This window comes from Lemur catta, chromosome 6, assembly GCF_020740605.2.
Source record: "Lemur catta isolate mLemCat1 chromosome 6, mLemCat1.pri, whole genome shotgun sequence".
In the NCBI taxonomy this organism is placed as follows: domain Eukaryota; kingdom Metazoa; phylum Chordata; class Mammalia; order Primates; family Lemuridae; genus Lemur; species Lemur catta.
In genome coordinates, this window is record NC_059133.1 from 24,784,121 (window position 1) to 24,806,308 (window position 22,188).

A 22,188-nucleotide genomic window follows, 5' to 3' on the forward strand; every position below is an offset into this window, starting at 1 on the left:
TCACTGGGCACAGTGATGTGGCCAAAAATATGAGAATTTTTACAAGATAATGAATTATTGGCTGGGCTATAAAATGGAAAATTAGAGCTGATAAGGCCAGCAGACTATAGTTTTGAACTGAATTCACTGAATGAATGAACTGTGGAATAACTGATCTTGTTTAGTAAAGGGAATATGGTTACCAGATTCCTGAAAGGGTGTTATCAACACACCACTGTCATTTTGTAAGCACCTGCTTTGTGTTCAACTCTACCATTCTATAAACTTGTCCTCAGATTGGAGAGAGGTAAAAAGTATAATTTTTTTCCCTTTGAAAAATCCTGAGTTATGTTAGAATTAGGAAATAGATTCCCCGATTATTAAAGAAGACAGATTACAACAGATTGGATCCATCGTAGAGTTTGTATCATGTCACATTTTAAAGTTTACCAAGAGACATGATAGTGCCCTCTGTTCTAGCCACTTTTCAGCTTTGTGAACTACATGTTCAGCCACGGCAGCAAATTAACAACTACCATTTCCTGAGAGCTGACTAAGGGCCGGCTCTGGATGTGCCCTTGGTAGACATTACTGCTCTAATCATCACAAACAGCTTGGAGCTGAGGACAATCACTTCCCCATTCTTTCTACCAATGAGGAAACGGAGGCTTAGAGGTTAAGTAACTTGTCCAAGGCCATGTGGCCAGTAGGTGGGGATCAGAATTCAAGCTTCTTAAACTAGCGCACAGGAGAGAGGAGAAGCCACGTGGGACAGCCGGAAGGGAGGTAGGGGCCAGCACCCGGGTTAATTCACCCCAGGAAAATCACTTAATCTCTCCACAGAAGGAGGTGAACTGCCTTGTCTCATTTGTTGAGAGGTTCAAATGAGATCATGTGTACAAAAAGCCTTGAAAATGGCAAAGCATTCTGTGAGTACCATGCATTATTACTAAAAGGACTAAAGACTAAGTCACATTCCTTAGGAGCACAACACTTCAATCATTCAGGCTTCAGTGGAAAGGCCACGCCCCCTTTGTCCCTGACTGAATGCTCTAAAGGAACAGCAGAGGATTTTCTTAAGCAACTCTCAAAGATGAAGGGTGCAGGTATGTGGGCTGGTACCTTAACTGGTCTTTGCAGGGAGTGTTAGTGTCTTATGTTTAACACAGACATCGTGCCTCAGCTATTATCTTGACCGGGGAACATAACCATTTCACTGTTACTATCAGTTCTGTTCCAAAGAAATGACTACTGTCATTTTAAACCCTTAATCTATGCAATACAAGAATGAGAAAGAAAAAAAAAACACAAGATGTTCTCATGAAAGGGGCACTTTATATATAGTAATTCACTTTTTATTATCATCATGATGAACAGCGAAGTCCATGGTTCAGTTCTCAGGCAATGTAGAAGTAGATGTTTTATATATAGGATACCTGCATATAGTGCAATAACATGGCATTTTTTTGAACACGATGATTTACGACTCTATTAAAAGGCAACCACACAATTAAAAACCATACAATTACAACAACACAATCTTCAAGTAATTAAAAACAACCAATCATTGAGCCAATGTGGGAGATGTGCTGAATAATCTGGCCTTTCAAGTAATGTCAAGTGGAAACCCTATTTTTCCTTCGATCCGAGGATCATTAAACAGAAAAAACAAAACTAAGCTAAACGGCAAAGCACCTGCTGTGCGTGGAAGTCGGGGCCGGCCCGGGTGGCCGGGGCGCCGTCACTCCAGCACCTGCAGGAGCAGCGAGGGGTCGGCCTCGGCGGCGCGCAGGCCCTGGTGCAGGCTGCGGAAGGTGGCCTGCCTGCCGAAGCGCTGCCGCCAGCGGACCAGCGCCTCCACCACCTGCGACTGCACGTTGTGGGGGTGGTTGGCCTTGCAGCGGTAGATGTCGGCCTGCGACAGTCCCAGGGACAGCACCACGGGCTCCCACTCGGGGCCCAGCCTCTGGGCTAGCTGGTTGAGCTGCTTGTCCGACGGGCAGCTGCTGAGGACGTGCGAGGGGATCCCGGCGACGCGGTCACCTGAGGAGGAGAGAGACAGGAGGTGACGCCGGCGGGCACACGCGCCAGATGGGGGCAGAAGTGCGGGGACGGGGGACACCGCGTCCAGACGGCGGGGCCGCTAGCCCGGCTGCTCCGGAGCTGCTCGGCGCGACGCCGCGTTCCAGGGCTTAACGAAATGCCATTTGGCATCTATAAAAATGTTTATTACAGAAAACTCGAAAACAAGAAAATAAAAATAACTAGATATCCCACCAGAGAAACCCATTGATAACAGATTGATCTTCTTTCTTTCTTTTATACATAAAACATACATTGGGGTTACGTTGTACACACTGCTTTGCCGTCACCCTTTTCCACTCCCATCTCTCTCAGCGGTGGCCCAGCAAGTTGTTCTGGGGGACGTGAGCGCGGCTGCCCCGGCCCCCGGGGCCGCGGTGTGGGGCTGGGGCCCGGGCTGGGGATGCGCCTCCCTGCAGGAAGGGCAAGTGCTGGAGGTGAAGGCTAAACCAAACAGCTTCTCTCTCCAGATGAGCTTGAACTTGAAACATGACCAAGAAAAGGTGTCATTGCTAACAGAAGTGGGAGCCAAGAGGCCTGCTGAGAAAAAAATAAACCGTAGAGGCCTTGAGGTAGCGGGAAGAGGGGAGGGTGGGTTTGTCCTTAGCGGCAGAGACCACAAGAGTGGAGTTACCATCCTGGCAGAGCCCAGAAGAGGACCAGAAGGCATGTGCTGTGGAGGGGCAATGAGGGAGAACCTGACCTTACACTTCCTAAACTAGACCCCTGTTTGCCTGAGGCCTGTCTGCTAAGAAGTGTGACGCTGAGTGAGTGGTTATAAATGTGCCCAGGAGAAGCAATGAGCAGTGCCCCCGGTTCTACAGAAGGGGTCCTAACCTAGTGTGGGTCCTAACCTAGACAAGGTCTTTCGGGAAAGGAGGCTAAAGCTAAGCCCTGAACACAAGGAGGAGGAGCCGGTGAAAGGGGAGGAAGCAGGTGGTGCATCCTAGACAGAAGGAACTGCATGTGCAAAGGCCCAGAACCCCCCCACACTGGAGGAAGTCAAATGCATTCATGGCAGCAAGAGCAGAGACTGAGAGGAACTCCAAACACCCAAAATGATGGTGCTGGCTATAGGTTAGGTTCAGACATTTATACACTAGCACACTGTACCACACTCCCACCCATAAGCGTCACAGGGGTTCGGGTCAATCTGCTTCATGCTCACCAGCCCACTGTTTCGATTTATGATTCAATAAGAAGGCAAAAGGCATCCTACTAGCAGAGCTGACGTTTTCCACTGCCCATGCGTCTGGCCTCTAGGCAGTTGCCAATACCTTAGGAATGAGCTGCAAAAATATTGTCAAGGACTCTTTCTGGTGTTTGTCAATACCGCATTTAAAAAAAGAAATGACTAAGAAGCAATTAGGATAATGATGACACTACTGATCAATATTTTATATTAATGTAATTATTTTATGGTTTTTATAAAAATATGGGCACTTTTATAAAAACACGGGCTAATTAGAAAAATTCAAGAAATATAAAAAAGTACAAAGAAGAAAACAAACCATCCAATGTCCCACTATTGTGTTTACATTTGGCAAACATCATTCTGGACATCTCTTTATGCACGTATACTGTTAGGAGGACAAGTGGACAGCAATGATTTCATTTAAAATGAAAACATAAGAGCTTTTTTTTTCCTAATAAGAGCTATTTAATTTTGTTTGAATTTAACATAAGAAAAAGCAGAGGTGAAACAAAATGACATTCTGAACTGCAGTTACAAGTTATATACTTAAACACACAAATGATTTCACTTATAGAAAAAAGTTATAAAAACTTAAGGGGTTAACTACGTGTTTTCATATTAATGCTCTATAATTACCACTTTACATTCCTTCTTCCATTGCTCCCACCTCTTTGTTACTTATATCATTTTTTATTTTGTTAAGTGCCTAGTATTTATGTTTCTGTAACAATAAATAATCCACGTACCCCCCACTAAGTTGTTTAGTCTTAAGACTACATTATAATGGTCTGAATGCTCACCAGTGTTTTGCTGCTGTTATTTTTTCAACTGTGGCTTTTCTACTCCTGGGTCTGTTATTCTGATTTGAGTCATTTGGGTCAATTTCATCACAGGGTGATTTTTTTCAAGAAATGCTCACTCATGGTTGCAATATTCCCTGAGTTCTTTTAGGTCAAGCTGCCTACTTATTGCCTTCACTGGAATAATAACCTAATATTTAGAAAACAATTTTATATTATTTTTATCTTGTTATATTCTTTTTGATATTATAATTTTAAATTATGAATATAATTTTACATTATTTAAATAATTTTATTCTCTTTACAAGTTTGTAGACCTTGTTCCTATTTTACAGTAGGGGAATGCTGACGTGGAGAATTCTGATACCAACCTGGTCATCCAACATTTTGTGTAACTTGCTTTTTTCTGTCTGGGGTCTCAAGTACTGAAGCTTTAGACCAGAGTATATCTTTGCCATTCTATATCTGCTTCTCCAGGTATGTGGCATGACCTTCTGACCAAAGTTTCAGTCCTTTCTTTCTTTTAGGAAAATCTTCCTGGGTCATATTGTTCCATTCTTCTTCTGCTCAGTAGGCTGGATGGCTCTGCCTATCCTCCATGGTGATCATTTTTTCTCTTATTGTTTCGATCCCCTACCTGAGTTTATCTCATCATTCTTTTCTCCCACGCCATTCATTTAATTTTCAGCTAGGTCTCTTCTGTGTGTGTGTGTGTGTGTGTGTGTGTGTGTGTGTGTGTATTTTCTGGTTCTAATCTTGTATTGTGTTTTTGTTCTCAATTTCTTTTCTTGGCTCTATCTTTTAAAAATTCCATTCCACCTCACACCCATTAGGATGGCTACTATCAACAACAACAACAACAAAAACAGAAGTACTAAGTGTTGGTGAGTGTGTGGAGAAATTAGAACCCTTGTGCACTGTTGGTGGTGGTGTAAAATGGTATAGTTGCTATGGAAAACATTAAAGCAGTTCCTCAAAAATTTAAAAACAGAATTAATGTATGATCCAGCAATTCCATTTCTGGATATATATCCAAAAGAATTGAAAGCAGGGACTTGAAGAGATATTTGTACACCCATGTTCATAGCAACATTTTTCACGACAGCCGAAAGGCTGAAGCAACCTAAGTGTCCATCAACGGATGAATGGATAAACAAAATGCAGTGAATACATATAATGGAATATTAATTAGCCTTAAAAAGGAAGGAAATTCTGACATGTGCTATAATATGAATGAAGACATTATGCTGAGTGAAATAAGCCAGTTGCAAAAAGACAAATACTCTCTGATCCTATTCATATAAGTACTTAGAGGAGTTAAATTCATAGAGACAGAAAGTAGAGTGGTGGTTGTCAGGGGCTGGGGGAGGGAGGAATGGGGAATTATTGTTTAATGGGTACAGAGTTTCAGTTTTGTAAGATGAAAAGAGTTCTGGAGATTGCAAAACAATGTGCATGTACTTAACATTACTGAATTGTACATTTAAAAAGGATTATGATGGTAAATTTTATATTATGTATATTTTACCACAATTAAAAATAAAAATTAAAAAGAATCCCATTGTTGGTTTATCATAACTATATTTTGAGTTTTTATTTCTACTGAATTGATACTGAGCTTTTCTACAGCATAAAACACTCATGAGGTTAAGTTTTTTAGGATTGGGTTTCCTTTCAGATCAGATTAGTTGCATGTTTATTTTTACAATCTGTGTTCCTTTGTTTCATCCTTCTACTGTAGCATTTCACAGTGTTGCCATGACACTCATTGTCATCTCGCTCATACTTAGAACATAAGCATCTCTGTCCAGGACTGCTCTTTGCTCTTTTATAGCAAGTTGATGTATCTTTTGACACTATGCTCATTTTGTAGGGGACCAGTTGTGTTTCTCTTCCTGAGCTACAATATGAGGCTGGCTGCTGCTTTGTGTGTACTTTTCTGCCATGGAGGAGAGACAGGACTCACTGGGCCTGCCCTTGCTGGGGACTCTATGCTCTGTCCTCTTTTGGAAGCCAGTCCAACATCTTAGGGCCTAACCAGGGCACACGCACTCCTGTGGCCTCTTCCCTGTAACTCTGCAGAGACTGGAGGTGGCCTGCCCTGGAGCACCTTCCTGCCTCTGCTGAGGGTTTTCTGGACATTTACCAAGGCTATCTACTCACCTCCTCAACCAACCTCTGCCATATTGATCTGTATTAGGAGGAACCCGCAGGAATCTTCCCCCTCACCTACTTTCCCTAGTACTGCTTTTTAGGGCTTGGGGTGGGCTGCTTCCTTCCTTGCCTGCCAATTTTCAAAGTGCCTGGATTAAAGTTGTAACCTTTTGTTGTTGTTGTTGTTGTTATTTATTTGTTTATTTGCTATTGGTGAATTTGGGGCTAGGTTTGTTTTTGTTTTTAACTGTTTTTTGGTTCCGTGCCCTGGGTGTTGGGGAGGGAGCGTCTGCGTTTCTGCTACACTGTGTCATCATTCTCTCTCACTCCTGGCCAACTACGAATGCAACATATGCTCTGAGCCAATTATTTGGAAGTAAGGACAGAGTTTGCTCTGATTCTTCCATACTCCACACTTTCAGGGTCACCTACCCCTTGTGAATAGAGCCGCATAACTGGGAGACGGCCAGCAGTGTGTGGACACAGGCCGGAGCAAAGATAACTGGCACATAAGCACCACCCGCCAAGCAGATCAAGCCCTTCCAACTGGACATCTTTACACACAGAGAGAGGCAATCACAGCTGTTTGCGCCGTCTGACCTCTATCTGGGGAAGTATCCTCAAGAGGCCCTTTCAGCTCATGAATTCCGCTGAATACAAGGTTACTCAAAAATAAGAGTCCCCAGGCTTTAGTGTCAACTCTCAAGGATATACTACACAAAATCAGGTCAAACTATAAATTAACCCACTGTGACCATCTGGCCACTGTGTCCCAAAGCTAGCATGCATACCACTAGTGGGGTGCAAGATGTCAGGTGGTGCGTGGATGGACATTCTGTATTACAATAGTCATGTATCTATTTTCATATGATTAGAAAAGTATAAATAGTATTTCAAACCCATGATTACAAGGATCAAGATATGTAAATAAGACGTAAATAAAAAAGCACATACAGAATGACAAAAGGTAAATAAAAAAGTCAGTTAAAAATAAAAAGTAAATTTAAAGAAAAGCATTAAATTAATGGTATTGGTGGTACATATTAATAGAGATGGAAACATTACACAGGTGGAACCCAGATGACTGAGGCTTGGGAAGTCCAGTGTTTCTCTACAAGTGCCTGGCATTCCAGACAGACGATGTGCCGTGCGGTACATGGCAGGGCCCTCAGCATCCCTGGCTTGTGCCTACAAATTGCTATTAACATCCCCTACCCCATCACGAGCACACACGGTCACATACCCTGGGGTGAGGCAGTACTATCCCTGGTTAAGACCACCACACACTGTGGCATGAGAGTGTCCGTTTTAGTTTTAAAAACTCTAAATAGGAATATAACTCCTTTTATACAGGCAAAATGTTCTCTCTTATATAGATACCTAAATCTTTGATAATCTTTGATACAATCTTTTGCTTTTTATTTTTTTCCTTTTTTATTTCAGCATATTATGGGGGTACAAATGTTTAGGTTATGTATATTGCCCTTGCCCCACCCGAATCTGAGCTTCAGGGCCAGGAGTTTGAGACCAGTCTGGGTGAGACCTCATCTGTACAAACATTTTTTAAAAATCTTAAATACAATGTTAACCAATTGAATTTAAAAGTCTATTTAAAATAAATCATGAACAAGTAGAATTTATCCCAGGTTTGCAATAATTTTCAACATCACAAAAATCTATCAATTAATTCAACATATCAATAGTCTAAAGAGGCAAGTCATTATTACCTTAATAGATGCAAAAAAAAGGCATTTGATAAAGTTTGACACATATCTATGATTTTTTTTAAGCCTATCAAATTTAGCAGCAGGGGCTTGTATACCAACCATATCTATGATTTTTAAAAAATGTTCCATTAAAAATTCAGAATATGGGGAACTTTCTTAACTTGGTAAAGACTGTAAAAGCTTTCCATAAGCATTTGATTTAATGGAGAACCTTTAAATGTATTCCCTTTAAGAACGAGAACAAGACAAGGATGCCGAATGTCACTGTTACTGTGGAATACAGTATTGGTGGTCCTTACCAATGCTATAAAGAAAGAAAAAGAAATTAGGTATGAGCATTTGAAGCGAAAAGACAAGACTATCATTAGTTTCAGATAATAGGATCTGATATGTAGAAAAAGACCAGGATTAACAGACGACCCATTACAATAAGAGGATTAAGCAAAACTGCTGGTTACAAGATCAACTTGAAACAAAAAACAACAAAATAGCATTTCAACACTCCAGTAATAATCAAAGCCAAAATATAATAACAAAATAAAATAAGCAATCAGAAGTATAAAGGATCTAGGAATTAAATTAATAGAGACCACATAAGACCTCTATGGGGAGAATTTTAAGATTTTATTAAAAGACATAAAACAAGAGCTGAATAAAAGGATAGTCATGCATGTGCTATGACATTATTATAACATAAAGATAACAATTCCTGCAATGACAATTCAAATTCCCTAATGGGAAAAGTAGAGGCTTTCCCCAAACTGGGGAAAACTACCTAATTATATTCAGGAAAAGAAAACTGAACTTTGATGTCACACCATAAACACTGACAGATTCCATGAGTGTAAAGGCCTGAACAGAAAAGGTAAAACTATAGTTAGTGGAATATCATGTAGGAGTACCTTTAAGACCTTTGGTGGGAAGTGATTTTTAAATTAATCCCCCAAAGATGAAATTTTTTACATTGAAATTAAAGATTTCTGCTCAACAAAGGAGACTGTGATCCAAGCTGACAGAAAAGAATGGGAAATGGTACTTGTTAATGTCCAAAACCAATAAGGGACTACTATCTAGGCTGCGTAAAGTACTCCTGCAAACCAACAGCAAAGATAAGAACCTCCATAGGAGAAAGGGCAAAGGTGATTCAAATTAGAGGAAACACAAAGCAAGCATATGAAGAGATGCTCAAATGCAGAAGTTTAAGAAATAAAGATGGAAATGACAATGATAAATGACTTTATGTGCATAGAAATCTAGAAAATACCAAGTTTTGGCTGGGATGCATTGTAGGGAACCTTCTTCACTGCAGGTAGGAACGAAGACTGGGTGGTCATTCCAGATATTTTCTAGGATATACCAGAAAAATTCTCACACAGACCCACAAGGGGTCACAGATGAGGTTGTTTATATGAGTAACATTGTTGGAATAAAAGAGTTGGAAGCAACCTGAGAGCTCATTACTGTGGGACGAGAGACAAATACGAAGCAGCACACAGGCAATACTGGCAGAGTCAGAAAGAATGGACGAAATGCAGTGTAGAGCAAAAATGTAAGGAAAAGTGATATCTACAAAAATGCAAACTAAAAATATATGCTCAAAACACCATTTACAAAAATGTACACACAAAAAGGAATACGTATCAGAATAGTTATCTATGGGAGGGAGGGAGGGAAATGGGAGTGGGAATGAAAGTGAATAAATGAATGAAAAAGAAAGAAGCTTTGCATTGGCCAATGAACTATACCATAAATCAATAAGCATAAAGAAAGAAAGAGAAAGAGAAGGCAGGCAGGAAGGGAGGCAGGGAAGGAAGGTTGAAACCATGCTGTCAAACCAGCTGTCTTGGGATACTCCTTGGGCTGCGGCATCGCAGTGTCTCTGTGGCTGGCATGGGTGGGGGGGAGGAGGCTGGTGTGTGGTGGGGGTGTTCCAAGCTGGGAGACCTAACCTGGCTGGCCACCTCCCAGGACTGGCCCCGAAGCGCAATGGCTCTGCAGAAAAATCCCTTTGGCTGAGGGACTGGCTACCTGTAAAGGAAAGCAAAGCACCTCAAAAAGGAAACTGAGCAGAACCCCTTGTTCTGATACATAATCACAGAGAACAATCTGGTCCTCACAGAGAGGTGGAGAAATCAACTGTTTGGTCTTTCTAAAACCAATTTCCAGGAAGACGAAGTGACAGCCTACTCCAAAGAACAAGGCTACGTTACAAAATACAAATAAATCCTACTTACTGTAACGGACGATTCAATTTGACTATCAAGTCTGTGGCGGGTCAATAATAAAACCGTTAGCAATAATTGAGTTGTCACTGAATTAAGAGGCACGGGGTAGGGTGGACACAGCTCTGGGCTAAGAATTAGCAGGCCTGGGTACTATCTAAATTTGAATGTGCCACCAGCTAGCCATATAGAGATAAGTCATTTAGCCTCTCTTAGATTGTTCTCCCATTTGTAAAAGGTAAAACCAGATGACTTCCAAGATCTCATTTTGATACAGTATGTTATCTTTTTTAGAAGCAATTTTTTTATTTTCAACAGCTCTTATGATTTTTGACTTGTTATTAAATTAAATAATTTATTATTATATCATTTTCCCTACATGTTTTCTAAAATAGAAAAAAAGCCTCTTTGGAATGGTTTTTGCTTATTTGTTTCTGCTTTTTAAATTAAAGATCAAACATGGACATTTATGCTTCCATAGGAAAAAGACACAGTAAATTTTTTCCAAACAGTAAAAAACAAAATAAAACAAAAAAAACTTTAGAAGTTCATGTTACAGCTTGTTGGGCCGTTCATTTCTCTCACAGTTCCGCAAGGACCAGACAGGGCTCCATCAACTTGTCATTCATCCTGTTCCTTCACTAGCTGTTCCCTTTCCCTGGGACACTACTCCACTAATCCCCATCATCAAACGTGACTTCTCAGTGCAGCCACCCTGACTGCCCTATTCATAATCGCAGCTCCTGTCCCACTCTGAGATCCCTTTGTCCGCATACCATCTTGTAACACATAATTTACAGTTGTACTCTTATTTATCGCTGCTGTGTGTCCCCCACCCTCATACACTCATGCTTGCTAGAAAGAATGTAAGCTCCTCACAGGCAAGGGAGCTTTGTCCATTTTGCTCAGCGATGTATTCCCCATACCCAGAATAGTGCCTTGTACATAGTACAACTAAGTTAATTCATAAATGAATGAATTAAAAAGAACGATTTATTACAATGACAACATAATCATTTAGGTCTGCTCTCGACAGTGTTGCCAAGTGCTCCTACTTTTAGTTTACTTTGCACTTAAACAAATGACATCGCATAATCTGGGAATGAATAGAAAATTAAAAAGAGGGGTGACTCCGTAACGGTAAAATATTGTCAAGTTTAGTGGTAGTCTGTTTCCCCTTTCTACACTGACTGGACCACAATGAACTCCCCCCTCCCACATCTATATTTAATTTGAAAAAAAGACAGACAGACCCAAAGATGGCTTCTGGATGAACACCACAGAGTAAGGCCTGATCCCAGAGTCTCCTTCCCCGAATACCGAAGGAAATTAACAAAGGGTAATAAAAAAGAAGCCATCAAAAGAGATGGCAGAACCACTTTCCAATTCCTACCTCCTTGAAGTTGTATCAATTATTCAACGAAACTCAATTCTAAGAGATTCATACTAATATCCCCAAATCTGAAGAGGAACAAATTAAGTGGGTTTTCTTACCATTTTTTCTCCTCTGACATCAGTAGCCAGATGGTAACTGCTGCACAAAGGGATGGGGAGATGAGAAATGGAGACAGCAAGGACTGACTGTCCCTGGCAGACGAGAAGACATTTTGCACGGTCTCAAGAGAGACCGCAGAGCACAGGCATTACAGCACGGCCTACACCCAAACAACTCCGCTGGGCCTGACTCCTCTGCTCACATGTGCCTGCAGGCTGAAGAGCGTGGACAGAACAGGAAAGCCCGGCCCTCCAGGGGAGCACACTGGGGTGAGAAGAGGGTGTCAAGGAGAAATCATCCCAGTGGATCAGAGTACCAGCAGCTGGACACAGTTGCCCAAACACAAACAAGGTGGAATGAAATGACATGGCAGTTGAGTAACATATTATAGTAACCAATGATTTAAAAAGGGAACATTGTGCAGAAGAAAACTGGCCAAAACCAAAAATCTGCAAGCTCCAAGGAATAAGAGAAAATAATTTGTGTCATAGAATTACTTAATAAGAACATAACAGGAACAGGAATACGAGGCTGTTCATAAAGTATCCAGCTACTGTTAATATATTTTTCATACTACATGGCTGGATATTTTCTGGGATAGCCCTCATATAGTAAAATTAGAGCTTGACAATGAGATAATCAAATAACAAAATGAGATTACAAAATAAGCCTGCCACACCAAAATGATAAATTGAGGACCAAAACAGCATGATCGTGAAACTAATTAATAAATTAGAAACACCAAAAAATAGAATTAACATGACTCAAAATTATTTATATTCTAGAAAGCCTTGAGGTAATCAGAGATAAAAGGCAGAACTTATAGAGAAAAATGATAGATATGGAGGAGAAAAAAATATAATCCATTAAAAAGTGAATAATCATCCCTAAAGTAGAAAACCTAGCTCAAAGCATTCAAAGATCTAATATAAGAAAATATCCCTAAAATGAGTAAGCAAATAGAACCTTTAAGTCAACCGAGCATACTCTGTTTTTAGGTAAAATGGATATGGAACAATCAACTGTGAGACAAACCCTGGTTAAATGACTGAATTCCAGTTTCTTCAAGCAGAAAAAGCAAGCTGCCCACAAGGAGGGAGAAAGCCACAGGAAGATCAGTATTGGACACTGAATTCATTTAACACTAACAGTAATTCATACAAAACTAATTTTAAACAACTGAACAGAACATAATGTTACATACCTTACCTATATGAAAAACATAACTAATCAAAATCAAAGCTAGATTACAGAATAGAATGTAAATATTATTTACCTTAACTGTATGAAAATAGCCAGGTAACTAACCAAAATGTACAAGAGGAGAAAGGAAAGAGAGTGAGAGTGCTTATGACCTCATTCATCATGGCAGGGAGGAAGTTAATACTGTCCGGTATGGAAATGATGGTGTCAGGATAAGCAAAGCTATCTGTGGTTAAAAACAAGTCCTAAATCTCAGTGACCTAACTGATCAAGAGCTCAATTCTCATCACATTCCCCTCACTGCAGGCCCAAGCGGCTCTTCAGGGCTGTGCCCTCCACGCGCTGGCCCCGCACACTTTGCTGCATTGATCTCACGTCCCTGCACGTTAACACGAGCACCCGTGCTCACAGGGGAAGCAAGGGTGGGAGACTGCAGACCTGGGAATTAAATGCGTCCATCCGTCAGTGACACCGGTCATCTCTGCTCACATTGTGTGGCTAAAGCCAGTCACAAGGTCACACCTAACTTGAAAGGGATGAGGTAGTACTATTCTCCTCTACCCCAGAAGGGGAAGAAAATGGGGTGAACGGCAACAATGTCTACCATAGAAACTTATAATTGGAAAAAAACACAAAATGAAAACCAGCGAGTTCTTCATCACCTCTTTTCTTAATCTTAGAAGGAAAAAAATAACATTTCTTACTCTGAAAAAAAATATTTATTCAGAGTTCAGTAATTCCTTAATTCTCATTTAGTTTGTTTTTCTCCAGTCAAATTCAAGTAAAATTAAGTATAATGGTTTTTAAATTTAAAAGTTAGCATGTAGCATATGATCGTACTTTCATGAAAGGTATCTGTCTCTCCATCCATCTATCCATTTTCCCATCTGCAAACATGCTTAGAGAGATGTCCAACACTGTATTCACTTAATGTTAATGAGGCTTATTTCTGAATGATAGAATTTGTGGTTTTATTCTTTTAACAGTTTTGTATTCCTTGGATTCCTTATAATGAGCATGTATCCTTTTTTGGGGGAAGGGGGTGTTGATTTTTTATTTCAAAATATCAATTAAGGGGTACAGTATTTTTATTACATAGATATCTTGTATAATGCTTAAGTCAGGGCTTTTTGCATGCCCATGTATTGTTTTTATAACACAATAAAATCATGAGAATCTGAATGAATGAATGAATGAGAAATAACACCTGATCTTCTATCATTAAGCCTTAAAACCAGTGGGTGCTGAAAAAGGTAAGTTTTTACACTGCTATAGGAATGGAAATGGGGATTAGATTAAAGGAGGAGAAAATGTGATATTTCATGATTATATACTGTTTGAAATTATGAAATGGATAAATGCTGATTTACAGCACTTGTGCCTTCGATAAGAAAAAAGGCTCAAAGGGAATCTATGTATCCATCCATCCATCCATCCTCCCATCCACCCATTTTCCCATCTGCAAACATGCTTAGAGAGATGTCCAACACTATGTTCACTTAATGCCAATGAGGCTTATTTCTGAATGATAGAATTTATGATTTTATTCTTTTTACTTTTATACATTCCTTGGATTCCTTATAATGAGCATATGTCATTTTTATAGAACAATAAAGTCATAAGAATTTTTGCCACAAAGGCAAACATGCCTCCAGCCTATGACAGTCATAATATGGCTCTGCTTCTAATATAGCTAAATCACAAATCCAGTGGCAGATGGCAAAAATTACATGTACTTAAAAACTACCTCTTGAAGTTAAAAGCAGCGTGTAGCTGTTAAGAGACAAAATTCCAAAATGTCATGTCAAGTGTACCAGAACCCACAGATAACTGCTATAAATTCTCAACAGTAATGACAACATTGCTTCTTCACAGGCTATTAGCAAAAAGACATTAAGATTCTTTTACTTGGAAGTTACATCATATGTACATAAAGTTTTGAGCTTTTCCCCTTTTTTACATAGGGAAAATGAACTCCTTAATCACATTATTTCCCACTGATGACTGTTCTTCAAAATTTTTAAGATTGTTTAAAAATACTTGTAACTTTATTTTAATCTTCAAGATCAAATACATAAATATTTAAACTGATATTCAAACTGAAGAAAACAAGGTGGCCTGTGGTCCCTGATATTATCTTTGCTGCTGTTTCCCAGACAGTAAAGAGAGAGTTAGTTTAAGAAACTTCAATTGCATATGATAAATTATGAAGTAACTTCTGATAGATTTAAGTTTTCCCTATTAATCCTAGACCTGTCTAAAAGAAGGGTAAGGTCATCAGTAATGGATAAAGGCAGCTGACTTCAGGCATCAAAAGCACATTTTTTTTTTGAAGGAGTTCAGCTGCATCGAGTGGCTTGGCAATAAGACCAAAGAAATAAAAAAAGTTTGAAGGTCATGTAAATTTGCCAAGCAAAATCCTTCAAAGCTATGACACAACAATAATCTTATAAATGGAACTTTGAGTGCTCTTAGCAGCAACCTAGGGAGAGAGATAGAAGGCAGGCTTTTTAATTTGCTGCCTTCCCAAAGCTGGAAGGGACAGTGATATGGTGATTGACATATCAAGAATCAAAATAACTTCAGTAGATGGATAGAAAGATACTGACAAGATTGGATTTGTCTTGGGATAAATGTGTTATTTTATCCTCAGGTTTTAAAAAATCAATCATAAACGTATACAATGTTTTCAACCTGGCTTAAATGTAGCTCAGGAGGAAAGGTTTACATGTTTTAATTGACTGCAAATGCATAAACAAAAAGCCCAATAAAAACCTGAGGGCAATCTTAATTCCATTAACACATAAGTTTGGAATCAGGAACAAGGAAGATGAGTCTTACGGAATTCACATTAGTCAAACAGACCATTTCCAAATGAATGATCTGACTGCACATTATGCAGACAGATGCAGCCAAAACCTAAATATAGGGTCTTCCCAAAGACATAAACCTGCCAGTCTGTATTAACTAAGCATGAAAGCATGTGGCATGTAACTGCAGTGAACTATGAGTTCTAGGAACACAGGGACTGCGTCTCTCTTGTCCACAGCTAGCACCCAGCACAATGTCTGGTAGGTAGCAGCTCCCAAAAAATATCTTTTAAGAGTTTAGTTTTAAAAAACATATGAAGCAGTTACATTTTGTGCAAGCGCTGCATTCCTAAGATCCCACATAATACAAAACTAACCTGACGAAGTGCAGGAGGCACTGCCACGCAGCAAGAGCTAACCACAACTGAGCATTCCACTTGGCTTCGGAATTTTATGATTCCTGATAAAGTCTTAATTTCCTAGGATTTGTAATAGTTCAAGTTTTGTGCCTAAAGTGAGACTTCACTAATAATTTTTATCAGCTAATTCAAATATGCCTAATTTCGCATAAAATATGATGGCATTCTGAAGATAGATATGTTAATTCAGAGACTACTACTTGAGGCCTACTATGTTGCTAGGCCCTTTTCAAGTGCTGATGATACAGTAGTAGGGAAATTTAGTTATTTATATAAATCATCTGGGGATTATCAAAAGCACCTCTGTGGAACTAGAGGCTTGAACACTACCTATCTAGAACAACTCACTTATTTTATCAAGAGAAGTAAAGTCATTTGCTTACTGTCACAATTAATTGGTGATAGATCTCAGTCAGTGTGAGTGATTGCAGATGCCTACCCTAGCAGGTATTCAGCTTATAGTTGCAAGTAAGCATCTGAAGTTAATGATTTTGGAGCATATTTATGAATATGAAAGGATCTTAGAAGTAACACAGGCATATCCTTAATAAATATTCATTTAATCTCCTTGTTAACATTCTCAAAAGTGAAATTTTTTCCAGACTGTATTTTAATATACTTTTTAACCAAAAATTTCTTTTAAAAGATCTATATGTATTAGAAGCAGCATGTGCATGTATGTGTGTGTCAGAAACTGAAAAAAGCTTAATAAAACAAAAAATACTTACTTTAACTTACATGCTATCCTATTTTATCTTCATTTAACCCTCATTAGGAACCACCACATTGATTTTATATTCCACTAACAAGTAGTAACCAGAAGTTCATCTAACACTGTTCTAGTGCACACTTGGCTGGCTAATTTCTACTCTATATTCAATAATTAGCTCATGTGTCATCTCCTCGAAGACTTCTGTGACTCTTCCAAGCATAATCAACTACGCCCTTCTTGGAGGGCCTGAAGCAAGTGACAGTGAGGATTCGGGGCAGATTCAGGAGGGAGTATGTGGTGGCACTGGGATGCCTCTCTCTGCCACGCCTAAGCCCCACACTGGAGCAGGAACCCCCAGCAGCATGTACCCCCCTACGCACACACCTTCATCAATTTCCTGGGCACTGAGCATATTCTAGCACATCCTGAGCAATTGCTGAAATAAACCCTTTAGGGAGCTCGTGAAAGAACTGACCCTCAAAGCAAATAAAAGAGCCCGTCCACCAGAGGCTTCCCACTGGTGGCTGATGGACTAAATCTGGCCCACAGATGTGTTTCGTTTGGCCTGTGCAGTTCAAAAAACTACAGAAAGAGCATTTGAAAATTGGGAGGTTTCACAAAATTCCAGATCTGTGGCTTTGCTTGTCAGCTCACCAGAGCCATCCTCGTGCTGGTTACCCTCAACAATCCACCACTCTCTCCCACCAGGCACATAAAAGCCCAGTCGCTGAGCTCATTTTCCATGTCCAGGAACTCCTAGACCCTGCAGGGATTTGATTTGTGCCTCCTGTACCAAATAAAGAGAGAAAATCCTGCACAGCATAATAGTCTGAGGCCTGGTGGATGAGCCTGGAGCCGGCCAAGGGAAGAACACAGCAAAAAGGACCTTGCTCACTGAGGGCAGCGCAAACCCTCCCAAGTATCTGTGCTCTTTTCCCAGGGGTGAAAGGCTGCCAGAGATAATTGTCTTTATTCTCCTTCTCTCTATCGGAAGAGACGAAAAAAAAGGGTGAAATCATAGGAAATAAGGACCAGAATTAGAACGCTTTATTTTTCCTTGTATCCTTTGGCATCAAATAACACCATTTTGCACAGATGGGTTTTCAATAAACTTGGGAGCAAAGCTGTGGAAAATTTTTTAAATGCTGTATTGGTCTCAAAATGCCAGTTGTTCAGATTAAAAATGTGTTTCCTCCCATGGACACATCCCCCTAAAAGCCCTAATCAAAATGACTCTCAATCAAAATTCCATCATATTTTTAAATAGAAATTGACAAGCTGATTCTAAAATTTATAAGGAAATATGAAGAACTAGAAGAGACAAAATAATTTTGAAAAAGAAAAAAATTGGAGGGATTATGCTGCCTGAGTTCAAGACTTAGGCTAAAGCTACAGAAATTAAGACAGTGGGTATTAGTGAAAAAACAGACAAAGAGATCAATGGAACACACTAAAGTCCAGAAATAGATCTACATCTCTATGGACAATTGACTTTTGACAAAGGTTCAAAGGCAAGTCAGTGGAGAAAGGATAGTCTTATCAACAAATGATGCTAAAGCAATTGGCTCTCCATATGTGTGTACATACACACATGCACACACACAAGAGAACTTCAGCCCATATCTCATACCATATACAAAAATTAATTCAAAATGGATCATAGATCCAAATATAAAACCTAAAACTATAAAACTTCTAGGAAAAAAAACACAGGTGAAACATCTGTAATCTTAGCTTAGACAAAGATTCCTTAAGAATGACACCAAAAGCATGATCCATAAAAGAACAAATTGATAAAATGGATGGCATCAAAATTTAGAACTTTTGCTCTTTGAAAGACACTGTCAAGAAAATGAAAAGACAAACCACAGACTAGGAGAAAGTATTTGCAAATCATATGTATATATCTTATACAGGACTTGTATACTATATATATACATATATATATATAAATTCTCAAAGCTTAATAAAAATAACCCAGCTTTTTTAATGGGCAAAGATTTGGATAGACACTTCAGCTAGAAGATACATGGATGGCAGATAAATACATGAAAAGATGCCCGACATCAGTCATTAGAGAAATGCAAATAAAAACCACAAGGAGATACTCTACTCATATTAGAATGGTTGACAATTACAGATTCCACTTACAGGAGGTATCTAATATAGTCAAACTCATAGAAACAGAGTAGAACAGTGGTTGCCAGGGGCTGGGTGAAGGGGAATTGGGGAGTTGCTGCTGTTCATTGAGTGTATGAACAAGATGAGTAAGATGTTTAAGTTCTAGAGCTCTGCTATACAATGTTGTGCCTAGAGTTAATAATATTGTATCATGAGCTCTCATATTAAGTGTTATTACAATAATAAAAAAATGGTTGAAATTAAGAAGACTGACATACGATGCTGGCAAGGATATGGAAGAGCTAGAACTCTCATCCTCTGCTGCTGAGATCATAAAATGCGACAACTTTAGGAAAGAGTTTGGCAGTCCCTTAACAGGTTAAACATATACCTACCATACGATCTAGCCATTCTACTTCTATGTGTTTACCAAAGAGAAAAGAAAACTTTTCGCCATACAAAGGCTTGTAAATGAATTTTCCCAGCAGTTTTATTTGTAATAGCCAATGACACAAATGTCTGTCAGCAGATAAATGGATAAACAAACTGGTATATCTGTACAATGAGATACTGTTCTGTGATAAAAAGGAACAAAATATTGATACACATTTCAACATGGATAAATCTGAAAATAATTATGCTGAATAAAGTAGCCAGACAAAAAAGAATACCGTAGGACTCCATTTATGTAAAATTCTAGGAAATGGAAGTAACGTATAATGACACAAAGCAGCTGAGTGTGTGCCTGGGGATGGCGGGGATGGGAAGAAGGAATTACAAAGGGGCAAGGGAAAACTTTTAGGGGTGAAGCTATGTTCATTATTCTGATTGTGGTGACGGTGTCATGGGTGAACACACATGTCAAAACATCTAATTGTACACTTAGAATTTGCAATTTATTGCCTGTCAATTATACCTCAATAAAGCTGGGGTTTTTTTGGTTTGTTCCAAAATACCACTCAGCTGTGCTGGCCCATTCTTGTCCCTGACCCCACTTCACTGTGTTAGGTCCTCTTCCCTAGATTGTCCCATAGCCTGTGTGCTGGCCCATCCCAGACTTCACCACTGTGTGTAGTTGTCATCTAACTGCTAGGCTGTCATCTACCATTTCTGATCTATAATAATGGCAGCTGCACACAGCTCGACCTGATGCTTGCTCGTCAACCATGCCTGACCGTGAGCTCTCTGAGGTGCCGGGAGTGTCTGGCCCAGTGACGTTTGCTGAGTGAAGGTGCTGCCACTTTGCAAATCCTCTTCTCTCCAGCCACCTCTTTGTTGCATCATGACCAGGAGCTGAGGAAAATGCTCCATGGGCCCTGCCTTTACACCCTCAGCCCTTTCATCCACTTAAAATCACTCTAACACCTAGTACTAACAAACCTGCCTTTTACATAGTTTTTAGAACTTCCCATTTGAAAATTATCTTTCAAAGCAACAGAAACATACCCCTAGGCTGCTGGAAGCAGAAGGTACAGCTTTGAAAATGTAAAAAGTATTAAACATTTAAAACAACTATAAATCACAGTAAGACTCTGATTCCTGACATCTCTCGGAGGAAAAATTCCAGAGGCTGCAGCACTTTAAAATAATATCATGTGCTCTGGCTCCAGCCTTGGCTGCTTCTCCCTTGGAACAACAAAAAGAATCGTGCCAGCTATTAAAGGCAGTCTTGTTACATAATGCAGTTAATCTCACATACTCTTCCCTATGGGATTTAACCCAAGTTTCACAGTGGTCTATTTTATTTAGCATTGATAGTTTTATTCGTTTCTTATTAAAGAAATCTTTCCACAAAATTGGCTGCTCTCTCAGCCTTGGCTTGAGAAGGAAGAATATCTGAATTAAAAATCTGTGCAACAGATGGACCTCAGTTACAAAGAATATCTCTGGCTTCAGAAGTTCCTCACAGAGGCAGGTGTCAAGCATGTTAATAAGTTCCTGGCTTTCAGATTTTCCTAAAGACAGTTCAGCCCTTCCATTCATGCACTTTATAGGTAGAACAGAAAATAAAAGCACAGAGTTCTGTAAATACTTGTCAGATTCTAGGGATGTACTGGCCTCATTTTTTGTTCATTTAAAAGGACCTGTGCTTTTATTAATGGGAAAAACAAAACCATTAGGGAGATGGAAGGAGGCACAGGGGACGTGCTGCAGACAGGCCTGTCCTCCTCTGCGGGTCGGGTCCCTGGCATCAAAGGGTCTGAAAAGTTAGGGGCAGAGGTACTAAACACCCTGTCTGCCCTTCCTTGGTGCTGGCAGCTCTTTCTTTTACCAGGAAGGGGCTGAGAAAGGGTGGTGCCAAAGAGGTTTTCATGGCCTAATACTGTCATTCCTCATCCTAGGCTTAGCCAGCCCTATGTTTTCCCTGTAAGCTACTGGGTGGATAACATGGAAGAAAAGCAAGATAAGTCATTTCCTTCTCTACTGTATGACAAATACAACAAATGGCCTGCTCCAAGCTTAGAAATAGTTTCTAACACAGTCCCTTCTGGTTTCAGAGCATTCTGACATAAATGTATTCCCTCCTTGTATCATATTAAAACAAGAAGGGAAGACAAAGGAAACACTTTTAAAGCCAGCACCACAAAATGTTTAATAGATATTATCACCATGTTTTTATAAGAGGTCATTAACACTGGGAGAAGCTGAATGACTTGCCCCAAATCACTTAGACTGGGAAATGACAGAGCCTAGTTTTGAACCCAGGTCTGTCTGGCTCCAGAGTCTGTGATCTTCTAAGATAAATCTCTCTGTTCTGCTAAGTCTGTCTGATCAGATGAATGTTGACAAATCCCTTGGGAGAGAAAGAGGATTACTGGGCAGCAATTTCAGGCTAGCTCAAGCGTAATTCCCGCACCGTACAGATACCCAGAGATACCTGCTCAATGGTTGAGCCTGGAGCCAATGCAGAAAGAAAACGCCTGCAGGAGAAGAATGCTTCCTTAATTCATTTTACAGCCTGATGATTCTGGAGGGAAACCGGCCTGGTCAAACAGTTTTGGGGTTAGGTGCATTTCAATAAATAATTCCAACAATAAATACAACAAAAATGTATTTTCATGATTCATTTAGAACAAGCTCTTTATAAACACACACCTGTAACGTCTGATTGAAAAGATAGTGTGAGCATTTAATTGACAAAAAGGGGGGACCCAAGAGACATCTGTAATTCACTCCATCTCCCCCCCCCCATATGCTTCACTTCGTCCTGTGGCAGCTTCCACCTCCTGCCGATCAATCACATTCTGTGGACAGAACAGCCATCCCCA

At 39.8% G+C, this 22,188-nt stretch overlaps 1 protein-coding gene across 2 annotated transcripts in view; it reads right to left on the reverse strand.

Moving 5' to 3' along the window:
- Nucleotides 1-1,318: 1,318 nt before the first annotated feature.
- CRADD (CASP2 and RIPK1 domain containing adaptor with death domain) overlaps nucleotides 1,319-22,188 on the reverse strand; it is a 140,192-nt gene continuing 119,322 nt past the window's right edge. For both annotated transcript variants that reach the window (XM_045553237.1, XM_045553238.1), the window contains exon 3: nucleotides 1,319-2,022. In XM_045553237.1, coding sequence (XP_045409193.1) covers nucleotides 1,721-2,022 — 302 coding nt within the window. In that variant the 3' untranslated portion in view covers nucleotides 1,319-1,720. The remainder of the gene's footprint in view (nucleotides 2,023-22,188) is intronic.